Source organism: Natator depressus, chromosome 19 (assembly GCF_965152275.1).
Source record: "Natator depressus isolate rNatDep1 chromosome 19, rNatDep2.hap1, whole genome shotgun sequence".
In the NCBI taxonomy this organism is placed as follows: Eukaryota; Metazoa; Chordata; order Testudines; family Cheloniidae; genus Natator; species Natator depressus.
The window spans coordinates 8,109,641-8,125,729 of NC_134252.1; the positions used below are offsets into that span (position 1 = coordinate 8,109,641).

Consider the following 16,089-nt stretch of genomic DNA (forward strand, 5'->3'; position numbering starts at 1 on the left):
ACAGGGTACAGTCTTCCCTCACCATACACACATTTTCAAATGATGTCTTCAGACAAATCTGATAGCAGCTGTCTAGAAGATTTTTAAGCAGCACTGCTACATTTTTTGCATTTATCTTGTTAGAATATTAATGGACTATTATATTCCTAAATGTTAATTTTATATTCCTTCATACTTTTAAATATTTTGTGCAGTGTTCCTGACCAAAAAAACCCCATGTAACAGTTCTGTAATACACTGCAATCCTAGTTATAACATCCAACTGTCCTCTAACATGTTTCAAGCTATAGCAATACAAAGTTCATTTTAAACATTTTAAGAGGCTCTTTGAAGAGCAGAAATGTCAAGACATGTAAAACTTTCAGACTCTAAATAAGCTTTCATAATGTACATAGATGTGTAAGCATTTAAAAAGGCACATAACAGAGAAACATCTATGCTGTTTCAGAGACACTTGTATCTGAACATCCAGATACAGTACTTTATCCATTGTGTTTGAAGATTTTCATTAAAATTAACAGTTGGGTGCATGGACTGTTGGATTTAATCCTAGTCACATAGAATAGAAGTTCCAGTAGAACTGTCTGTTACTGCTGAAACAAACCTTTCTGCTGCAATTGTTATGGATTGCAGCTCCCCCACTTTTTTTTTTAAACACTATTTCACTTCTACAGAATCTGCATTAGATGCAAATTCTAGTTTACCACAGAAAAGCATAACTCCCACTCTTCTCACCGCTCCAAAGATGTATATACATATTGTTTTTCAGATGCACACATTCCTGCAGCTAAGCCTGCAGAAAGCTTGCACAAGAGGGGCTTATTTGCTCTAAAGCAGGAATAATGTTTGTGCATTGGGGAAGGATGATGGTGTCTGCAGGGGCTGACTGGCACAAATACACAAGTATTCCTTGTCTCCTTGGCCATGTCCTGGTAATCCCTTCCTGGCTGAAAGGCCCCACAGAACAGCCTTTTCAACATTTTTTCCCAATTGGAGCAAGAACCAGGGTACCATCTTCACTCTTGCAACATTGTGTGTTTGTGCTCAGCTTGTCTGGCTTGCTCATATGCACAAGTCAAGTTAAAGTCATGCTACACTTGACTTCAATTGAGCTGGCTTTCAAAATAAAGGACTCTGTTTTATAAAAAAAAAACTATCAAACTCCAAATACAAACTGCACTATAACCTCTGAATCATAGTTTTTGTTTTTAGCACTGTAACATTTTCCAAATAGTCAATTTCTCTTTTGCTGTTAATATCTGAAAACAATTCATTGTAACTACAGGCCCCAATCTTATCTACATGCTTAAAATTCCTTTAAGCCTCTACACTTAAAATGTTTTCCAAGATTGGGAGTCCAAAGTAAATTTTATCAGGACATTATTTTCCCTTTTTTCACAAGTTATGCATGCTCCACTATTGCCAAAAGCCATCTTAGGCTTTGAGGTTGAGGAAAAGAAAAGATAGAATTCTAACAGTAAAAATTATTTTTTATGTAATCTACCAGATAAATGCTTTTGGTACAGTGCAAGACATGGTAAGTGTAAGTAACTGCTAGCTGTTACCTAGAAATGTTGTTCCCTTATGCATCTTTAAATGCTGTTTAACAACCCATGATTTGTCTACTGAATTATCTCAGATATGATAAATTGGGAAATCTGTATATTTGCCGAGCAATCCTGATCATGGAAGTTAGGATAAATCTATTTTGCATTATTAGGCCAAAGGTATACTTAACATTCTTCTTATTTCACCCATTAGTCCTCTTTAAACAAAAAAGAAAAATACAGTTGTATCTAGACAGACAAAATAAATGGATTCCTGTTCTATTTTACCACTAAACCTTAAAGAGGTATCTTACTTCACAGAAGATGCACAGCCTTGTTCCTAATGCTGCTCTAGAATCAAATTCTAAAGCTACAATAACTCCAGTGGATCAGTATTTCCTTCATTTTTTTTTTTATTGTAGCATGTTTGCTAAATTTACAGCAAGCAGAAAATAAGCTGGGTCTTTAGTTATTTTGATCAAAACATTGATGTTTTAAAGGTAGTACACAATATTTGTTAAAAAGAACATATAAAAATACCTTTTTAGAAGCCCCTATATGAAAGAAAATACAAAGTTTAATCCCACAACTTTCCTCTGCTAGAGCTGCACGCTACTGCTAGCTTTAAATAGACTGCTGTTTTTAAACTATACGTCCAGGAAAGTCTACAAAATTAAAGGAACGTGCATATAAATGATTGCATAGCAGAACATGAACATTAACTGCAAAGAGTAAAGAAAAAAGTTAGAAATACTATCAAGTATACAAAGGTTCTAGAATCAACCCCTTAAGCACATTCAACAGCCAGAATTTAAAAAGCCGTCTGTTTCCTCAAAGGCCCTGCTGAAATTGCTAAAACCAAAACCTAAAAGTAATTCTCTAAAAAGAATTTTTCACCAACATCTTCATAGACTACTATATAGACAGCAAGGAACATAAGGTGTTTGACACTGGCTTTTTTATTATTATTTAAATTCAAAGCCAGAAGCCATTTTCTTAACAAAACATCTTGCCTTCCAGAGAAATACTTGTGAGATTACATACTGGTATTGTACTATTTTTCACATCAATTTACTCAAGATACTGTATTTGTGATAAACAAAATAGCTAGAGATGCAGCTCTAATTCACACCCAACTTGAAAGATTTGTTCTTAAGTAATTTAAAATGAAACCTTGTAACCAAAGCACTATCCAGTCTGGGTAGGAAGGGACGTAATTTAGGCTTGCTTGACTAGATAAATTTTGAAGTGTAAAAGCAATCCTTTAGTTATTCACAAATAGAGAGATGGCTAGAGTTTGATATCTATGAATGCACCAACTAACCACAAGAGTAATTGGCATAAAAGTTTAGTTCTTATATACTGTACACACACAACTTGAAACAATCTACTTGCATCTAACAGCGGGAAACTAAGCAATTTATGATTAATTGCTCACTAAAATTTAGAATAGATACAAAAACTGAATAAAATGTACACGTTAACCTAATATTGTAGCTGCTCTGTCATTTGCTTAAATGTGACCTTAATATTTTCAAAACGTATATGTTTTTATTAAACATCTAATATTAGCAGACGGGTAAAAACAATGAAGCCCTCTCCTGACAACAATCATGACACTCCGTGATCTCCCATGAATCCTCAAGACTGTGACTCTCCCCGTATACTATATGCAATGTTAGTACCATCTCTCCAGATGGTGGGATAACAAGAAACTTCAACACCACATGTCTACTTGCTGTAGGTGGGCATGAAAAATATAGATTTCCTCCCTTTAAACAATGGAAACGTAATGTTGCCAGTCTATTTCACAGCAGACAGCATTGCACTATAGCTGCCCAGTTTTCCATTCATACTGCAAACTTTTAATATTGAAGAACAAGTTAAACTGCTAGTTTAACTGCTCCACACCAATTTCTCTGTGGGTGTGAAATTTGCAATAGGACAATGTTGCGAATTATGGTCAATCAAGTTATCACCAATATTTTAAGCATCAAAAAATGCAAATCTTTACAAAAATATACATAGACACCACAATCAAATCAATAGCTGCCCATGACATTTCACGAAGTGGACTCTCTTAGTGGCTTCTCAACACTGTTATTTTAATTATAACCATTGCCTGCTACAGGGAAAACTGACAAAAAGAAGTTCTTTTTAGCACTGTTGCAACATCATATTCCTGATAATTTAAGAAAACTGAACTGTGTGTAAATGAATGATTCATGCCTAAAAACAAGATGGTTACACTGTTAGTGGCCACTGGACTTGGGACTAGTCCATGACCTTGATCTGGATTTTGACCTAGATCTAGAGTGTGATCTTGACTGAGATTTGGATCTAGCTGGTTCTTTTTTTCTCGGTTCCTTTTCATATCTTGAGCTGGACTTATACTGTGTTTTAGTATCTGTTTTAGAGGTGCCTCTAGATTTGGTGTGAGATGCAGACCTAGAACGTGATTTAGCCTTCATTTCTTTCTTGGGCTGTGACTTGGATCGTGATCTTGAATTGGACTTAGATCTTGAAAAAGATCGATTGCGGTGTTTGAACCTATCAGAATAAAGGGGAGAGAGATTTGAATATAAAAATGCTATTCTTAGACATCTAGTACATTTTTTTAACCATTTTTGCAGGAGTAAATTTTTAATCTAAAGTTAAGGATTATAGTAATCTAGTTTTGAATTTAAATGGTGTAAAATTTTTTTTTTTTTACCTATCATTGTCCGAACGGCTCCTGCTACGCCGAGGTCTTCCAGTAGGTCTACTGCTAAAAAGGTACATCAGAAAAAGTAAACGGTGACAAATACCTTTGTATTTATATAGATGATTAATAAGTTTAGTTTTTTTGAGATGTGCATTTGCTTTTAATTCTTTAATATGAAGCACAGAATTGTATTTCATTCAATATTTCTCTTTTGATGAAGCATGCAAAATACAGTAACTCCCACGCATGTGATTACAAAGTGAGCATACAAAAAAAGTATTCAAAATGTTAACAACTAAATAGTCAGTGTGATTTTTCTTCTCCAACTGACTGTTGTGTAGTTGAAGCCAAACACTACACTTACTTTCTAGGACTATAAGATCTTCTATAGTTGTAATCAAAAGAACGACTTCTAGACCTCCTCCTTTCATAACTCCGGCTTCTAGATCGCCTATATCTGTCGTAGTCATCATAGCGAGAAGAACTGTACACGTTTCTCCCTTCCTTGGCTTTCATTTGATTTGGAGCTGCAGAAAAATAGCAATAATTTAACTTTTTTGTTAAAAAAAAATCAAATATAACTTTCTAATTTCCAGATCAGTTCTCCCTGCCCCTTCCTTTGAATTTCAATTATGCATTAGTGGTAACACCCATGTTTTCAAAATCAATTTAACTGGGTTCAATTCCTGAGTCAAGCCAATGCACTCTTCATGAAGACCGGAACGGACACGTGAGGGACGTAAAAGTGGTTGCACACCATCTTTATGCCCCATTACTGCTGTTTAGAGCAGCCTTGGGGCTGCTGTAAGTTGTGGCCAGTTGCCAGCTGTGAATGATGATTTGGGTAACAGAATATTGCCTGGGTGTAGCAGTGCTTCAGTCATACCCCTGCCCCATATATACCAACTGGTAGCAAAAAGCTGGCTATGCTGGTTCTACCCCACTGGAGAAAATCTTAGAATCTTCAGTTGGCCTGTTAGTCCAGCTTCATGGCCCTATTATGTCTTGACATTTCTGAATTCAGTTAAGAGGACAGTCAGTCAATTTTTAAAGAAATCAGCAAAAAGTTTCAGGTATTACACCCGCCCCACAGTCTGCTGATTTTTGCAGTCTTACTGTTTAAAAAAAAAAAAAAAAAGTATTCTCCCTTTTGGAAGACCAAAACCAGAATCTATATAGGGAAAGTGGTGAAACTGATTATACACAAGGTAAACAAGAGTGAAGTATACATTGATTATGGCCCTTCAACCAAAACTGGCAGGCAACAGGCTTGGTCCTTTTGTATTTGGATTAGATATAGTAGCACATTACTACTACTACTACATTGTATTTTCCCCTTTAATTAAATGTACCCCTCATCCAAATCTGAAGCAAACGGGTACATTAACCTCACACTGCTATGCTATGCTTCAATGTATATTTTAATCATTTTCCATGTTCCAATGAAGCCAGTGTCTGGGATCACACACTTGTGATGTGTGCACTAGTAGTTATCAAATGCATGGTAAAGGATTAACTCATTTTCCGAAAGAAATTTAAGGCAATGTTCTAGCCACCCTCACCTCCCCCTCCCAAAACCAAACATACATACATACAGGATTGAATTTTGTCCTTGCATGCATACAATCTGCACAGACTTCAAGGGTTGCAAGGGTTGTAATTTTTTGTGGGAGAACATAACAGGTATATTGTTTCTCCGATAGTCTGTACTACAAGATCCTTGGGCCAACGCATTAGTCTCATTTGTCTGAAGTTGCATATACATGTTTTAGAATACTAACATGTTACAAGTTTCTTGTAATGCAGACTTAAAATCAGCCATTTTCTGAAGTATAATACTCATTACAACCATATTAGTTCTGTTTTAGAGTTACAAAACTGGAATAAGACTACTTACTTTCAGTTATATGATAAACACCCAAGATTTCTTATACCATATGAAATGTGAAATAGTTTATATAATCAGAGTATCATTTTGTATTCAGAACCATCAAACCATTTCATTTTCATTTGTCAAAACAAAATAAATTATATAATTTATTAGGGCTGTCGATTAATTGCAGTTAACTCACACGATTAACAAAAAAAATTAATGATTAATTGCACTGTTAAACAATAGAATACCAATTGATATGTGTTAAATACAGTATTTTGGATGCTTTTCTACATTTTCAAATATACTGATTTCTATTACAACACGAAGTGTACAGTGCTCACTTTATATTATATTTTTGATTACAAATATTTGCACTGTAAAAATGATAAAAGATAAAATGATAAAAGAAATTGTATTTTTCAATTCACCTCATACAAGTACTGTCCTGCAATCTCTTTATCATGAAAGTGTAACTTACAAATGTAGATTTTTTTTGTTACATAACTGCACTAAAAAATAAAACAACTTAAAACTTTAGAGCCTACAAGTCCGCTCAGTCCTACTTCTTGTTCAGCCAATCGCTAAGACAAACAAGTTTGTTTACATTTATGAGAGATACTGCTGCCTGCTTCTTATTTACAATGTCACCTGAAAGTTAGAACAGGCTTTCGCATGTCACTTTTGTAGCTGGCACTGCAATGTATTTACGTGCCAGATATGCTAAACATTCGTATGCCCCTTCATACTTTGGCCACCATTCCAGAGGACATGCTTCCATGCCGCTGATGCTTGTTAAAAAAATAATGCGTTAATTACATTTGACTGAACTCCTTGGGGGAGAATTGTATGTCTCCTGTTCTGTTTTACCCGCATTCTGACATATATTTCATGTTATAGCAGTCTCAGATGACCCAGTACACATTCGTTTTAAGAACACTTTCACAGCAGATTTGACAAAACGCAAAGAAGGTACCAATGTGAGATTTCTAAAAATAGCTACAGCACTTGACCCAAGGTTTAAGAATCTGAAGTGCCATCCAAAATCCAAGAGGGACGACGTGCGGAGAATGCTTTCGGAAGACTTAAAAGAGCAACACTGAGATGTGGAAACTACAGAACCCGAACTGCCAAAAAAGAAAATCAACTTGCTGCTGGTGGCATCTGACTGAGATGATGAAAACGAACATACATTGATCCATTCTGCTTTGGATCATTATTGAGCAGAACCTGTCACCAGTATGGATGCGTGTCCTCTGGAATGGTGGTTGAAGCATGAAGGGACATATGAATCTTTAGCGCATCTGGCACAGAAATACCTTGCGATGCCAGCCACAACAATGCCATGTGAATGCCTGTCTCACTTTCAGGTGACATTGCAAACAAGAAGCGAGCAGCATTATCTCCTGCTAATTGTAATCAAATTTGTTTGTCTGAGCAATTGGCTGGAGTAGGAGTGAGTGGACTTGTAGGCGCTAAAGTTTTAAATTTTTGAATGCACTTATTTTCTGCACATAATTCTACATTTGTTAAATTCAACTTTCATGATAAAGAGATTGCACTACAGTACTTGTATTAGGTGAACTGAAAAATACTATTTCTTTTGTTTTTTACAGTGCAAATATTTGTAATAAAAAATATAAAGTGAGCAGTATATACTTTGTATTCTGTTTTGTAATTGAAATCAAATATATTTGAAAATGTAGAAAACTTTAAATAAATATTTAATAAATGGTATTCTATTAACAGCGCGATTAGTTTTTTTTAAATCACCTGACAGCCCTATAATTTATATTAAAAGTGTATAAGTTGAAAAATGTTGAAATTGACATGTTCCTGCAAACAATTCTGATTGCAGTGAAACCGTGTTTTGTGATGAAAATCTGTTCCAACTAAAATTTTTTGACCAGTTCTAATAGTCACCTTGTGGTAAATAACTTAAAGTATATTATGTGAGTGCAGGGGTTATCAAGAGACTTTATGTATCTAGAAAAGAGCCCTAAAGAAAAAGAATCAAATTGCATTTATTATGAAGTATGAAAAATAATTTTTGATTAATGTTGAAATAATGGTTGTGTACTATCTTCCCAGGATTGAACTCTCCTAACATTAAGGATAAAACTACATTCTGATACTACGCCCAAAGGCACTTACTTTTCCGATCACCCTGCGCAAACTGGATTTCTATCTGACGGCCACAAATCCACTTCCGATCCAAATTATGGAGGGCATCTTCAGCATCACGGACATCTTCAAATGTGCTAAGCGTTAAGGTACTTGGGAATTTGAGTAGTTAACAACTTCAAATTAACAGTTTTTCCTGGATTTTTAATCTCACTATAGGGCACACTAAAAACGGTCTCCCATTAACTGTAAGGTTGTAGGAGAATTTTTGGAGAGAGAATACTATACAAATCTTTTGATATAGGTACAACCAAGAGTATTTATCCTTTAGTGAACAATCACCATGTAACTCCATAGCCTTCTTTTCTCCTATATATACACTGATGTATCAAAAGTAGTTAAAGAAGTTTAGTTATTAGTGATCTGATTCTCTAGGTTTGCCTTACCCTCCCGCCCCCAAAAAAGAGGGGGGGGATGCTAACTCTTAAAATGCTTAAGCAACATTAGTAAAAAGTGAAAATTCTGCATTCATTACATGACTGTATTCCTGAAACTTATTCCCTTTTTCACCTACTCCTTTAAAACTGATTATGACTTTCAGCAATTGTTACTCAAATATATAGACCACTGTATTCTATTAAAAAATAAAGCATATACTGAAACATTAAGCTATGGATTAGATGATCAATATCTTTAATCCATAAGACTGTTCACTGTAATTCACTCATATTCCTCTGTCTAGCTGACTTGAAAGATTAAATCATCTGTATTGGTCTGCATACCAACTTCGTCCATCATCTCCTGGTTACCATACAGGCATACTTATCTTGATAAATAAACCAAGAATGAATGCATTTCATTCAAGACAGTTACAATTTCAATACCACCCACAAGTGAAATACTATAGGTTCTGTCAACAGACTAAGCCAGAATAATTTATCAAGTTACCACTTACACGAGAAACAGAAAAAAACGGTTATTCTGTAGGATACATCAGGTATGACTCCTTTAATCTTGGCCACCATTCAACTTCATCTTGACCTTTAACTCTTTAAGTGCTTGTCAGAAGGACTTGTCATGAGATGCTTGGTCAAAAATGACAGATGGCTTTATCTTTTACTTTGAAAAACAACCTTTTCCCCCTTTTGTAGATAAAGCGAAGCTTTGTCTCCCATTATGGCTTGTCCTTCTTCCAGCTTTTCTTTACTTTTTCTTTTCCCAAACTCTCCCTTCTCTTCAAGCCTGATCCTTAAGAGGTCTTTGGCTTGTCTACTTGCCTTAATTGTTGAACTCTACTCTAAAGGTTCTTTCATGCTTTCTCTTTGGGGTCGCCATTACTGTACAGCTTTACATTCTCTGAGGCAACAACAGAGGACAGTAAATTAGGGGACAATATTAAAGAAAGAAGTTTACCTCATTTTTATACAAACTGCTTTTGATCAAGTGATTCCAATTTCCATGTTTTTAAATTAACAATGAATACCAGCCACAATTTGCTAAGCACAAGAACAAATTAACTTTCAGTATCAGTTATATTAAAAATGTGGTAGACACTTCCGAGTCAGTGATAATTGTCATTTAAATCATATAGTATCAATTTAAGTGACGGATATGCAACAAAATAGCTCTTATCTTACTGGATTTGGTTTAAAGTTTTGCAAAAAAGGTAAAGAGCAATTTGTGAGGAGTTAATCTTTGAAAAAAATGGAATACGCCACAATAAGACATTTATTAGATACAACACAAAAGTAAACTGCTTTTTCATTTAGATTTGTTACCTCTTACACAAACTTGAATTTCAAACTTCAACACCCCTCACTAATCAGCCATCTGAAGAAAGGATATTGAACATAAGCAAATCCTCTTGGACGACGAGTGTAGAAATCAAGTGGAACGTACACATCAACTATAGGCCCATAACGACCAAACTCACGACGCAAGTCTTCAGACCTGAAATACCATAAATACATTTTTATATATTCTTTCACTTTTTACATTTAAATTGCAAACTGAAATATTTAAAGAAACTATTGAAAAAATCTTGAATCAAATATGGCCAAAGCTTGCTTTTAGAACTAACTAGATGATAAAGTACAAAAAAAAAAATCCTGAGTAATTAGTCTTTATGATAAAATTAATCAGAATAAATTAAAAACCTAAATCAACTATGGGTGCTAAAGCTCCCAAGGTGTTTAAAATCTTGGAATAATTAAAATTTTATGCTAGCATCTTAGAATCTGAAAACTCAGTGTAATTCAATATTGGGCAAGTGTAAATGGAGAAAAATACATGTAATGGTGTATTTAGTAAACAGTACTGAATTACTGAAGGTGGGTGGGAAACAGCAGATCTCAGAGAAGCTTTTTCTTAAATTTTTTTTGTAAGACTTCTAATTCCATGTTTTTGCACCATGAAAACAGCAAGTTACAACATTTGGAAATTCAAGAAAGATCCACAAAAATAAGTCACTACCTAACACACTGAATTTTTCAGACACATCAAACAACACTAGTCTAAAACAGCCATTCAAGCCACTAAGAGTTAATTGCTTCATGGAGGTGATCTAACAAAAGAGTATAATTCTGTTCAATAGGTCTGTCACTGTTTGGAATCATCCCGTCTTCCCCTCCAACATCATCAACTCTCTCATACAGATTTCACTGTATGTTATTTTAGATGCATAAAATGGCCCTGGCTGGGAAAGTCAATGATGAAAATTTACCACTATTTCCTCACTCTTCCTCACAGCCTGTGGAAGAATGCATGACACACACCAGTTATAAGAACACAGGAGATAAACAAAGATTCAATAGGAAATCTCCACATCATGGTATCTGTACAAAGGGCAGAGTTTTCAGAGCAAGTTATAGAAAGGGACCAAATAGGTTCCCCATTCTTTTCATAAGTTGTATGTAATAGTTTTCTTCCTCAACTGTTGTGGTCATTAAATACATTTCCCTCTAAAACTAATCACAAGTATAATCACAGAGGAAAGGCAGGTGATCACACAAAAAAAGCTCTCAACACATAACCTATTTCCAATTCAGAACTATCAGTACCATACGGAAAAACTGCAACTCCTACTTCATCCCATCATTTCTACTTCAATGTTATTTATTGCATGACTCCTTTAGGGTAGATTATTTTCCTGATAGCAAGTTAAACACTATAACCTTAGACCTTAATCCTGCATGCCACAAAAGCAACAGTCTTACTGACTTAAATAGGATTTATAGAGAAATCTCTGACCTTTAATTTATAAATGTACTTTATATAAACTACCAAACTCAAAAACACTAACTTTATAAATAAAAACTACAACGTTTATAAGTGTCAGAAGATATTAAAAAGGTATAAGGGAAATGTGATAGAATGAGCAGTTTGCTAAAATACCCAGAGTACAAAACAGAAAAATATGTTATACAATTCCTTAACACTTCCATTTCTTGATGAAATAGAAGGTTCAGCAGTCTTATGTATCGGGAACGTGGACACTTTTACTTTAGACAACCGTGAAATGTAAAAACAACGAGGAGTCCGGTGGCACCTTTAAGGTGCCACCGGACTCCTCGTTGTTTAACACGGCTACCCCTCTGATACGCGAAATGTAACTTTAGACAACTCCTCCCCTTATTTATTTCTCGCTAATTACGGAAAACCCGCCATTCAACACCTTACAGAAGAACTGGTGCAGTAACAGCCTATCCCAACAGGGACCAACACTACGCACGGGTGTGGGGGGCGCGCAGCCTCTGCGCACTAAGAGCCTCTGGCGCTTTTCCAGCTCCCGGCAATCGCTGTTTCTCCTGAGGCTCTAGACTCTACCCTCGAGGGGCCAGTGTTTGAAACCAGCGGGTGTGGGGAAGCGACACGTGATGGCGCACACATGTCCTGGTGCACAGAATTTGGCCCCCGGGTTACCCTCACAACCCCTGCCTCGCGCTGAGCAAGCGCCAGTTAATCGGCGGGGTCTCTATGGCGACCCTGCTTTCCGTAAGTTTCTCCCTCCCGGGTTCTGTCCCGCGGTTTCCCGAACTCAGCGCGATGGGGCAAGCGGCTGAGAGCCGGGGCGGGAGAGAGAAAACGGAAGGCGTGTGAGGAATGGAGGTTATGAGAAGGATGGGGAAGAAGGAAACGGCCTGGGGCTCCTTTCCCCTTCCTCAGGGAACCCCCCCTCCCCCTCATATGGTGGCTGCCTGCGCGGCCTAGTGAGCCCGCCAAAGCCTGCGCGGGCCTCGCGCCATGCGCCCGCCCGCCCCTCCCAGCGCCCCTGCCCGAGCCCCCTTCCCTGGATCCCCCCCGCACTTACACACACCTGGTGTCGTCGGCCACATTCCGCACGAACAGCGAGGTGTTGGGGGGGCGCAGGTAGCGGGACATGGCGGCGGCTCCCAGGCAGGGCCCAGACGCGGAGGAGAAAAGAGGAGCGAAGCGACTCTCCGGGGAGAGACAGCGCCACCACTATCAACGGCCTCGCCGCCTCTCGCGAGACTTCGGAGCGCTTCCGGCGAGAACCCAGCCAGAACAAGGAGGAGGGGAGGTAGAAGAAAGAGAGCAGGCGCCAAACTGCCGCCGCACCTCGCTTTGCGCGTGCGCCAAGTCCTCTCGTGGCGATGCGCACGCGCCGAACCCCTCTGTCCTTGCTTCGCCGCCAGCTCTAGAGAGCCTCCCGCCTGTTTTTTCTGCACATGTACCGCCCGCCGCTTATTCAGCGCATGCGCTGCACGGTACCGCCCGCTCAACCCGCGCTTGCTGTCTCGCGCGGCAGTGGTGTGCTGTTGGCTGGGTGCGCGCCGCCCGATCACTTTCCCGCCCGAACAGAGCTGAGGCGCTGAGCGCGCGCCTGACTCTCCCTTCTCAGGCGAGGAATGGGGAAGATGGAGGGAGGGGAACCGGCGCCTGAGGGGCAGCATAACCCATGGCGCTGGCTGCTGCTGTAAGGGGCAGAGAGCCCCCAACCCCACACTGTTACTGTAGAGCACCACACCCCTCGGTCTAGCCAGACAATAGACAAGGACAGCTCTGCCCTAAATGAAGGGCAAAGTGGTGCACACGTAGGTGCAGTGATGCAGGGTAACGGTGCCTACTACCCCAATCCTCATCCAGCAAGGTACACACAGCCTGAAATGCCATGCTCTGTGGCAGGATAAGTCTCTCTACCATGACACCAGCAATTTACAAGGTGACATTGGAATGCTAGTGCTAGCCCACCTTGGATGCCTGCATGGCATCCAAATCTCAACATGCTGCACCATCCAAAATGCTGACATGTAACCTCTTAGCTGGTGCTGTCAAAACCTTTCATTTTGGTGCCTTTATGTCTTGGCACCATTAGAAACGCCTTATTGCATTGCAATGGAAGGTCATGATGTTACACATGGAAGCGTCAGTCAGGATGCTTCACAGGACCAAAAAGTGATTTCAGGACTCAAGGAGAGGATAGCTGTTAACCAAAGTCATGATGTTTCTTATTTTATGGGAAAGAGCATGGGCTTGTGGTATGAGCGATTGGCTGAGAGTCAGGGCTCCTGTGTGCCATACCTGCCTTTGCTACTGACTCACTAGGTGACCTTGGGTAAGTCACTTGACCTTTCTGTACTTTGTTTTACCCATATGTAAAATGGGGTAATTATACCATTAACACTATCATTACTTGTACAGTGCATGGTGTGTTACTTGTGCATGGTGCTTTACACAAATAAATGAGAGGTCACCAACTATTAAACCAACCTCTGTAGTGGCTGAGTTAATGAAGTGCTCATTAAGGAAACCTGTTGAGGTTCAGATCACATTGGGTGTGGTAATGTATAACAAATCTGAGGAACAGATGGAGACATCACCACAAGCCTGAAACAAGATGCTGCCAGCATTCAACCCTATCTTTCTTTGACCTTTTAACGTACAGACTTTGCGGTTGCGTCATTTTAGATGGTGGAACATGAGTAAAACTGTAGCAGTTACAAACACATGCTCCCACTCAGATCCTGTTGTTCCGTCTCACATGCCCACAATGGTTTGTCATTACTGCAGGTTCAACAAGGTTGAAGAAGTGAGATCACTGGAAAAGGAGGCCTTGTATTTGCATTCTGCCAAATAGAAAAGTGCCTTGGTGGTTATTGTGTCTGAGTAAAATCTATGGCCTTTGACTTACGTGATGTACTTTGCTCTTTGGGAGTAGAGATAAGGATCCCGACCTACAGTAATTTGTAAATTATACAATAGGAGTTTCCCTTTCTAACACTCTATCCTGCAGGATACTTATTAGAAGTGGGCATTTGAGCTGAGTACAATGTGCAGTAAATATACAATAAAATTCTATGCACGCACAAAGTCTTCTTTAAAAGAACATGAAACTGGTAATAGCAAGCCAGAAAAGATGGTTGAGGATTAAGCTTACCATATATGAGCACAGCATAATGCAGCTGTGTAGTACCAAAGTGTCTAGCTATTGGCAGGCCAAATTCTGCCCTCAGAAACCCATGTGGAACCACTGAAATCGCTTCATGGCAGAATTTGGTGCATAGCAATAAATACATGTAGCCAGGAGTAACTACATATCTTGTTCAGAAGCCTCTGGTATTGGCAGCTGGTAGAGACAAGGTTCTCAACTAGATGGACCATGTCCATTCTGCAGTGTTCAGAATTACAAGATGCAATTATATAAATATTCCCTTGAGGGGTACTGCACATGATTTCACTTGATTTTGGGAGAGGGTGGATGTATCCCTCTTTCACTGCAAGACTTTTCCATGTGTAAATAATGACTTATTTCCCAAACCAGTAACATAAGACCCTTGGCCTAAACTATAGAATCATCACCTGCGTCATTAACTAGTCTACATTTCCACCCAGTTATCCATTGCTCTTCCCATTGCAGATTGCCTTTGTCAAGAGGTCATATCACCAACTCTTTTTGTGGGATGGTCCCAGTTTTTCCCAAAATTGCCTCTGCTATGTGATAGCATCCTCCCACTGTAAATCAGAGCAAGGGCCCCCAGTTCTTGACAGGTTGGAGTAAGGACCTGCACAAAGGACGTACATTCAAATTCAGATCTCTCACATGGCAGTGGAATGTGCTGAGACTATGTTGCTATGAAGAGCCCTGTAGTAGGCAATGTTAAAGCTTAAATAATTTGGACATTGCACTGTGTTTGCTTTCAGAATTTGTTATGGAGGTTTAAACACAAATATTTTAAAAAACAGTTTTAATTTTATATATTGATAGGTACTGTTTTCAGAACATCCTACCATTCTATAACCCAATCTCCCTTTGCATTACAGAGCATGGCCGCTGAACTGTTTTCCTAGACTTTCACTGAGTTGGTGAGTTGAATGGGTCTGAGTGGGTTTGTGTGGGGAAGTCTTTTATTTGTGGAGGGTTGGGAGCTCTTTTGTGGGCATTAACCCAATGTAACTTTTTGTATGTGTGCGTGTTTTCCTTAAACACATAAGTGCTTAGCATTTTAGACACTTGCTTTAAATTAAATCTAAATAAATAAATGTGTATGTCATAATACGTGAAAAGCAATGTAGCATACATTTTTACAAGTTTTAAAACCTGTGATTACAATTTTATTTTACAAAATTGAATATATTTTTAGTTAGTCTAGTTCAGAAAAGAACCTGAACGTGTCAAATCTCTTGTACAATGCAATTTACAGATGCAGCACCTGATTGTTGAAGCATTGTGGTTTCCGGGAATTTACTGTTAGACAACTAATTTCTTTTTGTATTGTTTCCTTATCTAGCTAGCAGCAGTTACCAAGCAACTTACAAACATACCTTTCCAAGCAGTATTGAATGGTTTCTTGCACCACGAAACATTAAAAGAACTTTCTTCC

The 16,089-nt window shown here is 38.4% G+C and overlaps 1 protein-coding gene across 4 annotated transcripts; it reads right to left on the minus strand.

Annotated features, from left to right (window-relative positions):
- Positions 1–1,929: 1,929 nt before the first annotated feature.
- On the minus strand, positions 1,930–12,738 carry SRSF10 (serine and arginine rich splicing factor 10). 4 transcript variants are annotated; one of them, XM_074934174.1, is made up of 6 exons: positions 12,564–12,738; positions 10,092–10,198; positions 8,279–8,380; positions 4,616–4,778; positions 4,261–4,311; positions 1,930–4,097 (listed from the first exon to the last, which is right to left on the minus strand). In XM_074934174.1, exons 1-6 carry the CDS (start codon positions 12,626–12,628, stop codon positions 3,800–3,802), a joined length of 786 nt encoding a protein of 261 aa, XP_074790275.1. In that variant the 5' UTR covers positions 12,629–12,738; the 3' UTR covers positions 1,930–3,799. The 4 variants fall into 4 exon arrangements, with proteins under 4 accessions (XP_074790275.1, XP_074790273.1, XP_074790274.1 ...); XM_074934172.1 differs by having other exon boundaries at positions 12,558–12,736; XM_074934173.1 differs by having other exon boundaries at positions 4,261–4,314; positions 12,564–12,735.
- Between the last annotated feature and the right edge of the window lie 3,351 nt (positions 12,739–16,089).

Coding starts and splice junctions, on each gene's coding strand:
- SRSF10 (XM_074934171.1), bottom strand. CDS start 12,628: ATGTCCCGCTACCTGCGCCCCCCCAACACCTCGCTGTTCGTGCGGAAT. Junction 10,199..12,557: donor GCCGACGACACCAGGTGTGT/GTAAGTGCGGGG, acceptor ATGGTATTTCAG/GTCTGAAGACTTGCGTCGTG. Junction 4,315..4,615: donor AGATCTTATAGTCCTAGAAA/GTAAGTGTAGTG, acceptor GTACCTTTTTAG/CAGTAGACCTACTGGAAGAC.